The 18,857-nt window shown below is 43.9% G+C and overlaps 1 protein-coding gene across 4 annotated transcripts in view; it reads left to right on the forward strand.

The window, feature by feature from the left end:
* Window positions 1–18,857, forward strand: part of KIAA1755 (KIAA1755 ortholog) — a 102,437-nt gene that overhangs the window by 21,103 nt on the left and 62,477 nt on the right. For all 4 annotated transcript variants that reach the window (XM_033963640.1, XM_033963643.1, XM_033963641.1 and 1 more), the window contains exons 3-5: window positions 488–1,937; window positions 12,280–12,474; window positions 14,189–14,312. In XM_033963640.1, the coding sequence (XP_033819531.1) occupies window positions 488–1,937; window positions 12,280–12,474; window positions 14,189–14,312 (1,769 nt within the window). The remainder of the gene's footprint in view (window positions 1–487; window positions 1,938–12,279; window positions 12,475–14,188; window positions 14,313–18,857) is intronic.

Here is an 18,857-nt window from a genome sequence, read left to right on the forward strand (position 1 = left end):
TCTTTTCCTCCCCTCGGATCTATTCTGTCTCTTTTCCCCTTTCCTCCCTCCAGATCTCTTATCTGTCTCCTCCCCCTCCCTCCATGCTCTGACATCTCTCCTCTCCATTCTTCTTCCTTTTCTTCCCTGCTCTTCCTTCTCAATTTATTTTTTGCCTCCGTCTAAATTCTTTCTTACTATCCAATTTCCCTCTTTTTATAGTGTCTACCTACAGTTTGCTACCTCTTTCCCTCATCCCTTCCAATAACTCAATAACTCTATTTTCTTCCCCCAATCCAGCATGTGCCCTTTTTTCTTTATCCCCTCTTCCATCAAGCATCTGCTGCTCTTTCTCTTCCCCACTTCCATCCAGCTAAATATTGGCTGTTTTCATTCTATCCCTGTCCTCATTGCACAGCCAACATCAAATATAGTGATCTCCAGCATGTGAATATTTCTGATTAGTCAATAGATAGTTGGTTCATTCATTTAATATCCCCTTTTCTAGGCTCCCTACTTTGAGAATTTATTCCTCCATGAAGGATGGCCCTTATGCCTACGTGAGAAAGTAGTGATCCATCTTGCACCGCTAAGTCCCTTCTTACTGCGCCCAGGAGATTTCTATCTACAAGCAGGGTCCTTTGGAGAACAATCTGCTTGTGTTTTATTGAAATATCTTTCTGACGACCTTCATACTGTGGAGGAAAAACATGTTCCGGAATCTTCCTATTTAGAGTTATTTACCAAAGAATGGTTGGAGGCAATCAACAGAGGTCTTGAGGGAGTATCTCTACATATATGCCTGGTGGCAACAGGCAGTGGGATTGCCAAAGTGCCTTGGACTGAAATCACCATACCAGAGTTTGTCAATAGACCCAAAGTTATACCAAATTGTATCAGTATTAAAGGGTCTCATCAAGCAGGTGAACTAGAAGTTAATAGCTCCATAGAAGCATGTATAAAACCAAGAACCTCATTTATTGTAGGCAAAACAGATTGCCAATTGTCTAACCACAGTGTTATTTCCAGTTTAAGTGCTAGCAACAACTTGTCCTGGAAAGCTAGCCAGGAACTGTACCCAGGTCTTGTTAAACTTGACTTGGGAGAGTCTTCAAAGAAATTAAGTACTTTAGCTACACAAAGCCTCACCGACATTGTCAGTCAAGATACTGAGGGAGATTATGTGGATCTTTTGGAAATTTCTGAAGAAAAGAAACTGGATTCTTCTGCTAAATCATTACCTCCTGATGTTGACTTTCTATCTTCCACACTGATTGAAGGATCTACTGATGCTACAGCCATGCCTTCATCTGGAAATACAGCTTTTGCTCCATTAGCAAATGGGGACTGTTCATTGAGTTTGGCATCAAAAGAGTGGGATTGTGGGAAAGTAGTAAACTCTGACGATGGTGACTGTACACCTTGCGTAAGAAGAAAGTTAAACAAAGAGATGAAACCTCAAGAAATGAAGTGTCGCTACCGTGAGTCCTATATGGCTGCTCTTCAAAACCCTGTGAATTTTGGTTCTGGACTAATGAACACCATATTGGAGGAGGCTGATATGCCGAAACAGGAGGCATTTTCTATACATTTAATCAATATTAATTCTCTCAAATCACAACCTCACAATTTAAAAAGTCAAGGTCAGGCAGTTTCTGCAAGGCCGTTCTCCCTGTCTCCTCAGAATACTTCAGTCCAGCACACAAAGACTGGGGCGCCAACAAACCAGGAACAGTTTAATGAACCCAAGTTTTCGTCTTATACAAAGAAGGGCCCCTCTGGATCAGAATCCCCAACATTTGGTAATAAATTTTCATTTCTAAAAAATCCATGGACGTCTGCAGCCTCGGGGGATATTTCCCTTCCAGAGACAGTTACGAACCAACATGGGGGGCCATGGAAGAAGATGTCTTCTGTTTGTTCTCCAAGGCTTAGTAGAGCGAAACCCATTGGAAAAGGTAAGAAATAAAAACAGATTGGAATTTAACTGATGTGAGGTCATTTTGGAAGTGTTAGGTTCCATTTGCATACGTGAAAAGCCAATCTATACATATCTTAGTGGTGATTTTAGGAAAAAAAACATTGCTTACCTACGGCACAGATATGCACAGATCTGAACTGTGGACACGATGGGGTTAATTCTTTAACTGGGTGCCTGGTTTAAAAGGGCATAGGCATCTATTTAGATGCTATTATCAGTGGCATAGTAAGGGGGATGGAAAGGCTAAATCGCCTAAGGCGCCATCTCGATGGGGGTGCCGGCATAGGGTTGGCAGATTTTTCGGACCCCCCCCCCCAGACCCACCCCCTAGGCTTGCCCAGTTCCGCCCGTCCCTGCCCTGTAACACCCTAGTCCCGCCCCCCCCCCCCTGCTTCCTGCTCTTGTCGGGCAGGGAGGAAGTCCACGCATGTGCGGACTTCCTCCCTGCCTGACACAATTTAAGGAGGCTTTTCAAAACCCAGACAAAGTGCCGGGTTGTGAAAAGCTGTCTGGTAACCCTACGCTGGCACCTCTCTACCCCTCCAAGCTCATGCCTTCCCTTCTCTACCCCACTGTACCTCTTTAAAATCTCCAGTGCGAGCAACCACTCTAGCCTGCTGCTAGCGCCAGCCTGGCTCCCTCTGAAACCACTTCTGGGTCTCGGGTCCAGGAAGTGACATCAGAGGGAAACCCAGTGTGAGCAGCAGGCCAGGGAAGCTGCTCGTACTGTTGAAGATTTAAAGAGGTACGGGGGTGGAAAGGGGGTGTGGCATGGGGGTGCAAAAGGAGCAGGGGAGGTTGGCACGGAAGGAGCAGGGGTGGGTGGGTTGCCTCCTACCCTCACTACACCACTGGCTATTGTATGAAGACACATAGGTGACTATAGCAGTAGTTATCAAAGCATAGAGATGTCTCGAAAGTCCAAAATGATGTCCATGTGTTTGAAATTCCAACTCCCAGTTTTGCAAAGGTAGGATTTGGGCATCTGACACTGCCTTACATCCAAATAACAAGGGGACATGTGGGAGTGTTTTTGGTGGGACAAGGGAGGGTCCAAAATCAGGACATTCAACAGTATTACCAAAGGGAAGGAAATGGCCAAGTCTTAAAAGAAGGACATCCTTAAATCTAAGCTACAGAAATGTGTTCTGGTTGAGTAGCTGGACAAGGGAGGGCTTAAGGAATAACAATTCCTTAATCTCCAGTGGTTGCTGTCTCCTAGGGTCCTTTTGAGGACATCTAGCACGCTGCTGGCCTCAATCAACTTCCGCTTCAGGTGATTGAGGCCAGAAGCGTGCCAGATTTTAAAAGGAAATGGGATACACAAGTGGGTTCTCTAGGGAGGTAAAATCAAGGGGGGTAGGTCATTAGAGTGGGCAGACTTGTTGGGCTATGGCCCTTTTCTGCCGTCATCTTCTATGTTTCTACCCGGCACTTTGTCCAGGTTTTGAAAAGTTTCTTGACAAAATTGCATCAGGAAGGGGCATCCACGTGCACGCGTGTGCGGATGCTGGGGGCAGAACAGGGCGAGGCAGAGGCGGAACTGGGCAGTCCTGGGGGCGTGGTCAAGGGGGCCGGATTTTCCCGAAGGAAAATCTGGTAACCCTACTGTCCCCCTTCCTCTTCCCTGAAAGTGAAACTGGAATTGAATACCAGGTATTATAATAATAATAATAACTTTATTTTTTATATACCGCAATACCACAAAACAGTTCAGAGCGGTTTACAGGAGAAGAGACTGTACATATACAGCGAAGTTACAGAGTATCGGAAAACAATTCAGAGTAGATTACAGGAGATAAGAACTGTATTTTTGCAATGAAGGTACAGAGAATTAGTTATCAAGTGTATGGTACAAACCAGTGGCCATTACAAAATGATCCGGTAACTGTTGCACGGGGGGGAGCGAACAATAACCGTGGAAGAGGGGGAGGAGGGGTAGGGAGGGAAGGCAAGGTTGAGATTGGTAGTTTGGTTGGGAGGGCGGGAGTTAAAGGAATTTATCAAAGAGGTATGATGTGAGAGATTTCCTGAAAGATAGGTAAGTTGGGGCAAGAGAGATGAGGGTGGTCAAGCAGTCATTCCATTTGCCAGCTTGGAAAGAGAGGGTTTTGTCCAAGAATCTTTTGGGCATTCTGAACAGAACCACATGTAGATCTAACAGGAAGCCCAGTGGTTGGTAGAATAGTCTATAAAGCAAGGGACTCGGTTTCAAATCCCCCTTTGTTTCTATTTCTGAATTGTGAGCCTTCCCGGAACAGAAAAATACCCACTGTTCCTAAATATATTAGCCTGAAGGCCATTGAAGTAGGATACATCCAGGTACAGTAGGTATCCATCCTTAATAATTCAAACACTTATCTTCAGCAAAATCGAAGAGAGTGCGTGATGTGAACGATTGAGTAAGATAAAGACTTTTAATAACTTTTAATAGAATGCTAGGCATGATAAAGAAGGGAATCACGAGTAGATCGGAGAAAGTCATAATGCCGCTTTATAGAGCAATGGTCAGACCACACTTGGAATACTGCGTCCAGCATTGGTCTCCATACCTAAAGAAGGATATCATACTGCTAGAGAGGGTGCAGAGACGAGCAACAAAGCTGGTGAAAGGTATGGAGAACCTGGATTACGAGGAAAGACTTAAGAGACTGGGGTTGTTCTCCCTTGAGAAAAGGAGACTACGAGGGGATATGATCGAGACCTTCAAAATACTGAAAGGAATCGACAAAATAGAGCAGGAAAAAACGTTATTTACAATGTCCAATGTGGCACGGACAAGAGGACATGGGCTAAAGCTAAGGGGGGGACAAGTTCAAGACAAATATCAGGAAGTTCTGCTTTACGCAACGAGTGGTGGACACCTGGAATGCTCTCCCAGAAGAGGTAATTGCGGAATCCACCATTCTAGGATTTAAGGATAAGTTAGATGTACATCTCATGAGTGGCATGAAGTGACATGGGTAAGGGTAGGCTAGATGCACTTCTCTTTACTAGATGCTTGGAGCGATATGGGGACCAAAACTATGCCAGGGTACGCCTGGACTTGATGCGGATCGCCGGACTTGATGGACCTAGGGTCTGTTCCGGAGATGGCGCTTCTTATGTTCTTATGTTATGTTTAAAATGTTTCTTTTATATACAGAAAGCTTTTTCTTTTAGAAGAGAGGAAAAAGGATCGGAGAAACCCGCTCGGTATAAATGGAAATGAAAGAGTCTGAGACTTATCAGTTCCAGATTTCGATCATCGATCCTTAAAAAAAACTCTCTCTTTGATGTGCACCCTAGATATTGACCGCAATGAAGCAATCATGGGAAGATAAAGACCTTCCCAAGATTCAGCATATTCCGAAAGATGAATTCATGTCGGAGGGCGATGTCTTCCTGAATTGTGCATTTCTAAAGATTTTTGCTGAAGATAAGTGCTTGAATAAATAATGGTGAATATTTAAAAGAGGCAAGCGAGATGTGTAAAACCAACCAAGGAAGGTACATTTATTAGTCCACAATAAAGTCCACAAAGCGTAAAGGGAATCTGCCGCCCTAACACCAGCAACTATCTCACTAGTCCCCTGAGGAAGGCTGTCGCCAAAACTGGGATTAGAGAATGACACGGTGGCGGTTACCCGCGGCTAGCCGCGTTTAGCCGCGGGTAACCCGCCAAAACGGTGACCCCAAAAAATGGTCACCGCAAGTTCGGGGACAAGGCCATTCACCGCCCCATGGAGCGGTGAATGGTAGCACGGGGCGGTGAACAATCTTGAACGCGCGGCGACCGAGCGTTCGAACCGGCAGCCCACTCTCTCCCGCCGGCCGTCCATGTATCTCCCTCCCTCCTTTTCCCTTACCTTTTCTTCTTAAAATGGCAATTTCTATAAGGCTACGAGCTGTATTACAGCCGGAGCCTTGAAGTCGCATTGCGTTTCCTGCTGGTAAAAGTCTCCTCTGACGCAACTTCCTGTTTCCGGTTGCATCGGAGGAGACTTCTAGCAGGCAACCCGACGCGACTTCAAGGCTCCGGCTGTAATACAGCTCGTAGCCTTATAGAAATCGCCATTTTTAAGAAGAAAAGGTAAGGGAAAAGGAGGGAAATGCACGGCTGGCTGGAGGGAGGGAGCTGCTGGACCGCGTGAAGGGTACTGGGGGTGGGGGGATGGAAAGGAGAAGACGCTGAAGATGGGAACGGGGGCGGTGAAAGAGGCAGCGGGGCGGTGACGGGGCGGTGAAGGGGACAGAATTTTTCCCCGTGTCATTCTCTAACTGGGATCCTAGTTGGAACCACCGCTGTTGTGCAAGCTTATCCTTTTTGGACTTTATTGAGGACTAATAAATGTAGCTTCTTTGGTTGGTTTTAGACATATTCACTTGCTTCTTTTTGTGTTTGCTTTGCTATTGGTACCGAGGCTTGATTTGTGCTTGTCTTTCTGTTTTCATGAATATTTAAAAGATAAAAGATTTCTCGTTAGGACCTTACGTTTCCAAGCAGGGAAATGAAATAAGAGTCTAAGTCAGGGGTGTCCAACCTTTTGGCTTCCCTGGGCCGCATTGGCTGAAAAAAATGTTTCTGGGGCCGCACAAATGCGCAAACGCTGCAGCAAGACAGAGGAAGGAGCCGGCAAGACGGTAAACACCCAGGGGCAGCAGAGGAAAACACTGCATCGCCCTCGACCGGGGCCACACAAAATACTTCATGGGGCCGCATGGGGCCCTCGGGCCACAGGTTGGACACCCCTGGTCTAAGTGGTTTGATCATGACTTTTTCCTCTTACCAGACTTTTAGAAGGTCATTGACTTTTAGACGGTTTGCTGAATTTGTATAATGATATTCGTTAATCCTAAGAATGTGATTTTATCATATTTCTTGATAGAACCTTATCTTTCAAAGCAGGGAAATGGAATAAGAGTCTATGGCCCTCTTTTTCTAAGGTTCGCTATCCGATTAGTCTATGGACGTGTTGGGATTTAGCACACGCTAATCGGTTAAGCTCGCCTTGGTAAAAGAGGGGGTAAGTGGTTTGATCATGACTTCTTCTTCCAGGCTTTCAGAAGGTCATTGTAGGAAAAAGCTTTCAAAATAGATTCACTTAACTAGTCGTTTAGTTTACCAGCTTGAAACGAAAGTGTTTTATCCAGGAACTTATTATAAACACAACCTTTCAATGTAGGAAAGGTACACAAATGAAATCTACGGGTACGAGAAGTGTAAAGCTCAATCTTGATAATTCTCTTATAAGATCCCATATACATAAGAACATAAAAATTGCCATCTCCGGATCAGACCCTGGGTCCATCAAGTCCGGTGATCCGCACACGCGGAGGCCCCGCCAGGTGTACCCTGGCCTAGTTTTAGTCCCCATATCACCGTATGCTTCTCAAGGGAGATGTGCATCTAATTTACCCTTCCCCGTATCACTCTATGCCACTCTTAAGGAGATGTGCATCTAGTTTACCCTTAAATCCTAGAACGGTGGATTCTGCAATTACTTTCTCTGGGAGAGCATTCCAGGTGTCCACCACTCGCTGCGTGAAACAGAACTTCCTGATATTCGTCCTGGACCTGTCCCCCCTCAGCTTCAGTCTATGTCCTCTTGTCCGTGTCGCACCGGACATTGTAAATAACTGATTTCCCTGCTCCATGTTGTCGAATCCTTTCAGTATTTTGAAAGTCTCGATCAGATCCCCTCGCAGTCTCCTCTTCTCAAGGGAGAAGAACCCCAGTCTCCTAAGTCGTTCCTCGTAGTCCAGGTTCTCCATACCTTTCACTAGCTTCGTTGCTCGTCTCTGCACCCTCTCTAGCAGTTTTATATCCTTCTTTAGGTATGGAGACCAATGCTGGACGCAGTATTCCAGGTGCGGTCTGACCATGGCTCTGTAGAGCGGTATTATAACTTTCTTTGATCTACTCGTAATTCCCTTCTTTATCATGCCTAGCATTCTATTTGCTTTCTTCGCTGTTGCCGCACATTGCGCCGATGGTTTCAGGGTCCTATCTATCAGTACACTCAGGTCCTTTTCCTGTTCGGTCTTTCCCAGAGTTACAGCTGACATAATATACTTGTGATCTTTATTTTTTCTGCCTAAATGCATCACTTTGCATTTTTTCCACAGCATATAATGTTACAGTAATCAAGGATACTCAGTATTAAAGACTAAACGAACAGTCTGAGAGATACTGAATCAAAATAATTTTTGATCATGTGGAGTTTCCACAATACGAAGAAGCATTTCTTAACCACTGGAACCCCCTTATATCGACCAATTTTTAAAAGGGGGAAGGGTTGTAATGAAAAATTAATTAAATCAAATCTCCCTATATGTAAGCGGTCACAGATTTATAAAAGAAATTAAATTTGATCCCAGAACTTAATCAAGACAACATTTTTCATCTCTGAATTCTGCCGTTCAGGGTTTACGATGCTTCTGGAATCTTTCAACAATTGAGACATTTTTGTTCCAGCTCATGTGTCCGTATAGCCAGCACAGCTGCTATTCATCGCCTTTCGTTTTTGACGAGCCTGCAAGCCAGAGATAATACATTTTTCCACACTATGCTGGTAGCAGAGGACCTCTATTATAATGAACTGAAAAGGAGAAACAACAGCTTTGTTTGGCCGTATGAAGATCAAGCCGGGATAATCTTAAATACAAAGGAACCATTTTATCAGGGGATTTTTCTCCCCACTTAGTAGAGAAAATTCTTGACAAATTAAGCTTACAACACATTCTAAGATATAGGAGGTAGCTTCAAAGAAGAGCATTTTAAAATTATGTTAAACCATGATTTAAAAGAATTTCTATTCCTCTTAATTTTTTTATACATTTTTAGTTGCATTTTAAACAAAATTAATTACAATGCTGAAAATTCAATTATTTGCCAATGCCTTCTTATGCTAAGATATATTTTTAGTATATAATTGCCTTTTAGAATTTTTTTTACAGCAATGTATGATTTAAAGCTTGCTTGTATTTCTGAATTTGCGCTCTATCCCTGTTTGTAACAGGGACGATTAATGATGTTGTTTAGACATGTCTATGTTATATGTGATAATCGTAGGGAAACAAGATTTTATGTATGTGATATGGAAACGAAACACTAGGCACACTAATGATCAATTTTGAAAGAAGAACATTCACATATAACACCCAACAACAGTAAGAAATAATACTGCTGCTTTACAGCACTTCTTTCAGGATGACTTCATTGTGCTATTTAAGGTCCTCAGCGGGCCACCACACACTCAAATTTTTTCATTGTGTGGGGCTTTATGCTCCCATTCGTCATTGGACCCATATATATAATATCAATTATTTATTTTTTGAAAAAGTTTTTTTGTAGAAATACTAAAAGTACTTAGCTTATGGATTTGACGCTAGCCGGGAGGTGGCTGATGTTTCTACCCTCCCGGCTAGCGTCAAATCCATAAGCTAAGTACTTTTAGTATTTCTACAAAAAAACTTTTTCAAAAAATAAATAATTGATATTATATATATGGGTCCAATGACGAATGGGAGCATAAAGCCCCACACAATGAAAAAATTTGAGTGTGTGGTGGCCCGCTGAGGACCTTAAATAGCACAATGAAGTCATCCTGAAAGAAGTGCTGTAAAGCAGCAGTATTATTTCTTACTGTTGTTGGGTGTTATATGTGATATGGAAACCGCATAGTTGTATGCGGTATATACATTTTTAAATAAATAAATAAAAGTACCCATTTGCATAGGGACCAGAGGAGTAGCCTATGAGAGGAACAGGCTGGGAACCAGAAGATCCCAGATTCAATTCTCACAGCAGCTCCTTCTGACTTTCTATTGCCTTACGATCCTGCAAATAATAATAATAATAACTTTATTTTGTATACCGCCATGCTCAGAGAGTTCTAGGCGGTTCACAGCAATTAATTAAGATTACAAACGATGAGATCAATGGAATTAACATTTTAGGAATGCAGAGGTCATTGAAGTTGATAGGAATATACAAGAATATACATGGAATATACAAGAGGGTACAAGGAATATACAAGAATATACATGGAATATACAAGAGGGTACAAGGAATATACAAGAATATACATGGAATATACAAGAGGGTACAAGGAATATACAAGAATATACATGGAATATACGAGAGGATACAAGGAATATACAAGAATATACATGGAATATACGAGAGGGTACAAGGAATATACAAGAATATACATGGAATATACAGGAGGGTACAAGGAATATACAAGAATATACATGGAATATACGAGAGGGTACAAGGAATATACAAGAATATACATGGAATATACGAGAGGGTACAAGGAATATACAAGAATATACATGGAATATACGAGAGGGTACAAGGAATATACAAGAATATACATGGAATATACGAGAGGGTACAAGGAATATACAAGAATATACATGGAATATACGAGAGGGTACAAGGAATATACAAGAATATACATGGAATATACGAGAGGGTACAAGGAATATACAAGAATATACATGGAATATACGAGAGGGTACAAGGAATATACAAGAATATACATGGAATATACAAGAGGGTACAAGGAATATACAAGAATATACATGGAATATACGAGAGGGTACAAGGAATATACAAGAATATACATGGAATATACGAGAGGGTACAAGGAATATACAAGAATATACATGGAATATACGAGAGGGTACAAGGAATATACAAGAATATACATGGAATATACGAGAGGGTACAAGGAATATACAAGAATGAACAAGAATGCACAAAATCCATCGTGTGAAACCGCAAGGGGATAGACCTGGGAGGGGTACGGCTGGGTCAGGGTCATGCCTAAAACTTCTAGATACAGATCAAAAACCAGAACGAAAACACTCAACAGTCAACAGCAAAAGAAAACAAAGCAGCGGAGATGGCAACCAAAAAAATCATTGACTCGACACGGGCCTGTGTCTCGGCTAAATAACCTGCATCGGGAGGCTGAGATAAACGAAGGGACGGTAATTAGAAAGCCAAAAATCCTCAATGCCAATAGGAGATGCGTTCTGCACACGAGCACAGTCTCCAGTTGGCACAACGTCTGAACATTGGCTGCGTAAATAACTAAAAACACGTAGATGGCTAACAACTTAAGTATTCAGCGTAGTGCACTCGCTAATGACATCATGGATTTTTGGCTTTCTAATTGCCGTCACTTCGTTTATCTCAGGCTCCTGACGCAAGCTATTTAGCCAAAACAGAGGCCCGTGTTGGTTCAATAAGGAGCAACCTTGGAGTTGTCTTCGACTCTGACCTCTCATTTTCGATGCACATCCAACAGACCGCTAAAGCCTGTGGTTTCTATCTCTACAACATCACCAAAATTCACCCCTTCCTCTCTGAACACACTACCTTGTCAATTGGTCCCTGTGGCAGAGCTTCCTTGAATTTGGCTACTCTTTTCACCTTTACGTGGAGCTTGTGATAGGCCTCCAACATTGCTCCTCAAGGGGTTTAGGTCTGGAGGCTTTGGAGGCCACTGGTCCTTTGTAATAAAATCTGGACAACTGGCCCATTTTAGGCCCCTTTTTTTCAAGCTGCATTAGAGGTTTTTTTTATCGCCAATTGCTGTGGTAAAAGGAATTCTATGAATGTCAAGAGCTTTTACCTCAGTGGTCGGCGATTAAAAAATAAAACCCTGATGTGGCTTGATAAAAGGAGGCCTTATTTTCAAAATAAGGTAGTTTCACAGTACAAACATTTTTCAACACACAAAAGTCACACTAAAAAGTCTGTAACTTTGCCATTTTTTAAGATAATCGCATTCCGCTTGGCACATAAGCATAGATAGTAACATCAAATAAAGCTGTGAAATTTCACATTGATATTCCAAGCAGTTGCTGAGAAAGCAGCAAACAACTCTAGGGTTTTTGGGGTTTTTTTCCTCACCCTGTTTAAAAAATACATAAGGTCTTTTCACTGTCTTGTGGACGACTATGTTCCAATTGCTTCATTTGCAAGTCACTCAGGCAAGATTAGGGTTGCCAGATTTTACTAAAGTGTAATCCGGACTCCCTAGACCCGCCCCCAGTTCCACCCATCCCCGCCCTGTTACGCCCCACCCCTGGCTACCTGCTCTCGTTGGGCAGGAGGAAATTTGCACATGCGTGGATTTCCTTCTGCCCGATGCGATTTAGAGGAGGCTTTTCGGCCTCCGGACTCCCGGACATGTCCTCAAAAAGGATGATCATCAAATATATTATTGCTCTTACTGGGAGTTCTCAGAGATTTTGGTTTTATAGTTATTTAATCCTTTTCTCTGGCCAAGTCCTCATGTTCATTCTTTTCTGTTCAGCTCTGGACCAGACCAGTGCCACTCCTCTTGAGGTCACTTCTATCCAAAAAATGGCTTCCAGGAAAGGGCTGTGGATATCCGTGGTGGGTGCGCCAGTCAGAGAGCCTGTCCAAACAGGGCTCACATCGGAGAAGCTGATCTTGTGCCAAGATCTTAGTGCAAAGCTCTTATACTCAGGGATAGCCTGTTTGCCAGGTAAGAGAAGAACAGGAAATGGGGAAATGTTAGTTTTAGATGCTGGGGCTGCATATAATTTTATTTTATTTTATTTTTTTAATTATAAATTTAATGATTAATAATATCAAGTGATACCGAGGAAAAAGGTTTCTTATACAAAGTTATAAATACTTATAACACAAAACAATCCTTTTCAAGCCCACAATATTAGGGAGACATGCTACTTTTCAACCACATAAATAAAGGAAAACAAAAAAATTGAATCCTAACCATTCCCTACCATATGGAAGTCTAACATCCTACCATTTTCTCAGTGATGAATCTTAAAGGCAAAAGAAAAAAAGAAAAAAACTCACTTCTGTTCTCATAAGAACATAAGAAGTTGCCTCCGCTGAGGTAGACCAGAGGTCCATCTCGCCCAGCGGTCCGCTCCCGCGGCGGTCCATCAGGCCTATTGCCTGAGCAGTGGTCCCTGACTATTCCTATAACTACCTCTTGCTCCTATCTGTACCCCTCAATCCCTTTGTCCTCTAGGAACCTATCCAAACCTTCTTTGAAGCCCTGTAATGTGCTCCAGCCTACCACAGCCTCCGGAAGCGCGTTCCATGTATCCACCACCCTCTGGGTGAAAAAGAACTTCCTGGCGTTTGTTCTAAACCTGTCCCCTTTCAGTTTCTCCGAGTGCCCCCTTGTACTTGTGGTTCGAGCTAACAAAAATTGTTGCAATTGAATAGGATCCTAAAATACATATTCAATGTCTTCTACCTTAACAAGACATTGGCATGGAAATTTTAAGTAAAAAGATGCCTCAAGAGCTAGGACTCTTGTTCTTAATTTCAGAAATTCTTTCCTCCTTAGTTGCGTAGCTCTTGAGACATCAGGAAAAATTCTAACCAAATCTCCACAAAATTTAGTCAATCTATTTTTAAAGTCAAGTTTCATTATCAACATTTTATCTATCTCACTCATGCACGTTATTACCATGGTGGACCTACGTAATTTAAGGAGGGAGATAGAAAACAAATTATCAAGATGCAAAGGAAAAAAAAAAAAAGAGAACAGAAAATAATAACACAAGGAGATGTCAAAGAAATTCAACTGGACTCAGGGTTACCAGATTTTACTTTAGTAAAATCCGGACCCCCAGGCCTGCCCCAGCCCTGCACCAGTCCCCCATCCCCTCCCCCTGCTGCCTGCTCTCATCGGGCAGGAGGGCATCCCCGCCCGTGCGGATGTGGCACGATGACGTCACGTGCGTAGGCGCGTGCGCGTGAGGTCATCGCGTGGCATGGGCGGATGCCCTCCTGTCCGGCGCGATTTTGAGGAAGCTTTTCAAAACCCGGACAAAGTGCTGGGCTCTGAAAAGCCATCTGGACATGTCCTCAAAAGGGGAAATCCGGACTGCTTGTAATCAAAACAAGATCCACATTCCATTTATAGCAAAACTGGTCAGAAAGGCAGAGTGAGAGGTCACAGACTCTCAACAAGAGGTGTTAATTGTTTTTTTTGTCTTTTCATTTGTAAATTCCATTACATTAGTGATTTCTATTCCGCCTTTACCTTGCGGTTCAAGGCGGATTACATAAGATTTCTCAGGAGGTTACAAGAATTGTACCTTTACATAAGAATTGTCATAAGAATTGCATAGGAATTTATGGGAACTTGATGTGATACCTGTTGGGTAATTAGATATATTTTACATTTGAAAGGGACACTATTTTCTCACCCATAGGCAGTAGAGATAAGCTCGGACGGTCCTTTATCCAGCTAACTACAGACAGCCCTGCTTGGGATGCCCCCTGGTGCACAGATAGAGAGGTGACCCAGCTCCTCCTTTATCTCAGCTCTATTCCCAGGTAAGAGAGAAGGTTCCGGAATCAAACAGCTATACTCGCTCGAGGAGCGCAGAGAGAGGGGAGACATGATCGAGACGTTCAAGTATCTTACGGGCCGCATCGAGGCGGAGGAAGATATCTTCTTTTTCAGGGGTCCCACGACAACAAGAGGGCATCCGTGGAAAATCAGGGGCGGGAAACTACGAGGTGACACCAGGAAATTCTTTTTCACTGAAAGAGTGGTTGATCGCTGGAATAGTCTTCCACTACAGGTGATTGAGGCCAGCAGCGTGCCTGATTTTAAGGCCAAATGGGATCGGCACATGGGATCTATTCACAGGGCAAAGGTAGGGGAGGGACATTAAGGTGGGCAGACTAGATGGGCCGTGGCCCTTATCTGCCGTCTATTTCTATGTTTCTATGTTTCTAAACACTATAAGCATTATTCAATTGTAAGAGACCAGGGAGAATTTTCGAACTATCCACATCACTGCAAAATCCGTGCGTAATTTTTACTTCCCATCTTGGCACCGAGTGAAGGTATTTGAATACTTTGAAAATTGCCCAAGGAAAAGATGCCTATTTTGGTTGCAGGTGCTTTGTCTAAAACAATACATAGGGGTTCCTGTTACTAAGACGCGCGAACCGATTTAGCGTGCACAAAGTGCTAAGGCGCCTATAGGATGGGTGCCTGAGCATTTATCAACATACGCTAAATCAATTAGCGCAGTGTTCTTCAACCTTTTGACACCTAAGGACCGGCAGAAATAAAAAAATTATTTTATGGACCGGCATCGGTCCGCAGACCGGCGGTTGAAGAACACTGGGCTAAGTCGTGGGCCAGACCCCACCCATCTCTACCCTATCTCCGCCCTAGACCCCGCCCCATAGTACTAATTGTAACGCCATTTTTTCCATTCATTTCTCATATATACACATAACTAGTCGTTAAGCCCGTTACATTAACGGGTGCTAGAATATATGTCTGTCTGTCTTTTTCTTTCTGTCTCTTTCCTCCCTCCATTTCCCTGTGTAGCGCTGTCTCTGCTTTCTTCCTCAGTCTGCACTCTCAAGCTGTAACATTACTGCCTCGCTTTTTCTCCCTGCAAGCATCTCTGCTCTCTTTCTCATCCCCAGTCTCTTTGCTATTTTTCTCTTCTTGCAGGGGTCTCTGCCCTCCTTTCTCTATATGTTCCTGATTCCTGCAAACTTCTGTTTTCTCTGTATGCTCCTGATCCTGTGTTTCCCTGTAGGTGTCTTTTCCCTTTTTTTTTTTTTTTTATTCCTTCTTCATGTATGGTTGATTTATTAAAAGTTTTTTTATTTTTCCTATTTGTTGCATGCCTGTCTCTTTGGCCGCTGTATGTTTCTAATTTTTTGCTTTGTGTGTTTGTTTGTGTTTTTTTGCTGATTGTCTACTTGGTCACTGTCAGTCTGTCTGTCTCATTGGCATATGTCTGTATGCCTTTTTTTCAGTCTAACTCCTGGAAGGTTTTTTTTCCTGAATTTATCCTTGGGCATTGTATTTTTTATTTTTTTCTGTTTGTCTCCTTGGCTGTTTGTATTTTTTTGCTGTCTCTCTGTCTGTCTACTTGGACGCTGTATGTAAGTATGTCTGTCTCCTTGGCTGCTGTATGTCTGTTTGTCATTTTTTTTCCTGTGTCTCTCTCTCCTTGTCCTCTGTGTTTTGTTATTTTTTCAATCTGTGTCTTTAGCCCCCTGTCCTTCTGTGACTGTCTGTGTGTCTCTCTCTACTTGTGCACTGTTGTTTGTTTGTTTTTTTCAATCTCTCTTTAGCTCCTGATCCCCTCTCACTGACCCTTGCGTGACTGCATGTAATTCCGGTTAGGTTTCCATGGCAACCCTGCTCGCGGGTCTGTGAGTGTAGGGCCGTTTTGTCGGGTCTGGCGGCGCCGGGTTGGGAAGAGTCCTGGCTCCTTTTTTGGTTTGGGCCTGTGCAGAGGGGCTCAACAGCGCACAACCACCTTTCCTTCCCTCCCTCCATCAGGTGCAGTGCAGCTCCACCAATGTTAAAAGCAGCCGCGTCGAAATCGGAGCCCTGCCACTGCCGTAGCACTTTCCCCTCTGCCTTGGTCCCGCCCCTTCTCTGACATATGGGACCGCGGCAGAGGGAACGTGTTACGGTGGCGGCAGGGCTCCAATTTCAAAGCAGCTGCTTTTAACATAGGCGGAGCTGAACTGTACCTGATGGAGGAAGGGAAGGAACGGTGGGGCAAATTTGGTCAACGGCAGGAATTGTTTGGCGTGAAACCGTGAGGAAGGCCGCCGCAGCCTCGCAGCTAGGTAGGGGGACAACAATGGCGCTTATGCTCAAGCCCCCGCCGCAGCTCCTCTCTCAATCCTGGTGCGGTTCGAGAGAGGATTCGTGGCGGCGGCTTGAGCATAAGCGCAATTGTTGTCCAAGTTGCCGAGTTTGGTGACGTAAACCCGCGCATGCGCACTAAAAAAAAACGGGACGGATCAGGGAACACGTTTTTTTTAGTGCGCATGCGCGTCCTACCATTTTATTATATTAGATATCATCTTATTAACAACACATAATGGTTAACCACAAAATTAAACTACAGAAAGCACATTGTATGCTTCTCAACATTCATTCCTACCAGAACACAGATAACCCCTATGCAAATACGGGTCCAAAAAACTAAAAGTACTAATATATACAAACTACAAACAATTCAAAATACAGCTGTAAGACTCATCTACTCATTGAGAAAACATGACCATATCACAGAAGCCTTCATCAACTCACATTGGCTACCAATCCAAGAAAGAATACAATTCAAATTCTACTGCATGCTATTTAAAACCCTTAACGGAGACAGACCGTCCTACCTGAACAACCGCCTCATCCCAGCATCCACAACCAGACACAGAAAAACACACTCCCCATTCATTCCCCCCCCCCCATCAAAGAAGTAAAACGATCAAAACTATACGACGGCCTCCTAGCCACTCAAGCAGCAAGACTGGACAACCGGATCTCCAACCTTCTGATGTCCACCCCAGACTACAAGACATTCAGAAAAGAACTAAAAACTATACTTTTCAAGAAATTCCTGAAACAGCCCTAACCTCACGTACTCTCAACAACTCTAAAATAGACAAAGGATCTACCCTTTACTATCATAGCAAGGACAATTGTAGTTTATAAATCTTCTGTTAAGCCTCCCTGTTCTTAACTACCAAAGAAATATCAAAAAATCTACTCTCTACCACTCTAGCAAATCTATTGTTCTCCCAATGTAACCCTGTTTATAAATCTTTTGTAAGCCGCCTTGAACCGCAAGGTAATAGCGGAATAGAAATCCCTAATGTAATGTAATATACAAACGAAACCCTAAGATTCAAGACTCTGCATGCAGTCCAACCCCCAGAGAAAAAGAAACAAATGCATTTCTTCGTGAACAGTGCAAAATACCAACAGCAGATGTAAATTTTCAAAATTGACACAATTCAATCACTAAATTCAAAATTAAAATCATTCCCCCTACCTTTATTGTCTCCCTCCTTCCATGCTATGCCTTACCTTCTGGCCTGCTCCTGCCTGGCCATTTTATTCTGCCCCCAGTGTTATCTTCAGGCCAGCTCCCTCTTCCTCACTGATGCAGTGCACAAAGCTGCAGGCAGCGGCTCCTTGCACGTCCCACGCCTCAACTGGAAGCCCTCCCTCTAACGTTGCGACATCAGAGAGAAGGGTTCCAGTTCTGGTGCAGGATGCACGTAGGAGCCGCTGCCTGTGGCTTTGTGCACTAAGTCAGTGAGGAAAAGGGAGCCGGCCTGAAGATAACACCGCATCGATCGCACCGTGGACCGGTGGTTGAAGAACACAGTTTTGGGCCTGATGCACATGTCAGCCCTGTGGACTGGCAGGAAATTTCTGTGGACCGACACCGGTCCATGGACCAGTGGTTGAAGAACACTGAGTTAGCGTACCTTAGTAAAAGGACCCCAAAGAGAGATTATTTTATTAAAGGGTGGCAGGAGGGGGGCAGAGAAGTGGGTGGGGGAGGGACACCGCTGCACTGGGTGCTGCTCACCCTCGCTATGCCACTGGATCTAATTGTTCTGTACCTTGAAGAATTATTATGTTTATTCTCTTCGTAGGGAGGAATTATTGTTATACAGTGGCAGGGGCGTAGTAAGGGGGGAGGGCTGACTGCCCTGGGCGCTGTCTTGGTGGGGTGCCCCCCCCACGCCATGCTCATGCCCTCCCTTCCCCACCCCCTCTTTAAAATCTTCTCCAGCGCAAGCACCTAATCTAGCCTGCTGCTTACGGCAGCCTGGCTCCCTCTGAAATCACTTCTAGGTCACGGGGTCAGGAAGTGACATCAGAGGGAAAGCCAGCGCGAACAGGCTGGAGAAGCTGCTCGCGATGGCAAAGTTTTTAAGCGGTACGGGGGTGGGAAGGGAGGGAGTGAGCGAGGCGCGGAAGAAGCGGGTAGGGTGGCGAGGAGAGGATGGCATGGGGGTGCCTCCTACCCTCACTGCACCACTGTACAGGGTGGCCCCCATATACCATGGATATGTGAAAGAGCAGATAAT

This window comes from Geotrypetes seraphini, chromosome 11 (assembly GCF_902459505.1).
Source record: "Geotrypetes seraphini chromosome 11, aGeoSer1.1, whole genome shotgun sequence".
NCBI classification, from domain to species: Eukaryota; Metazoa; Chordata; class Amphibia; order Gymnophiona; family Dermophiidae; genus Geotrypetes; species Geotrypetes seraphini.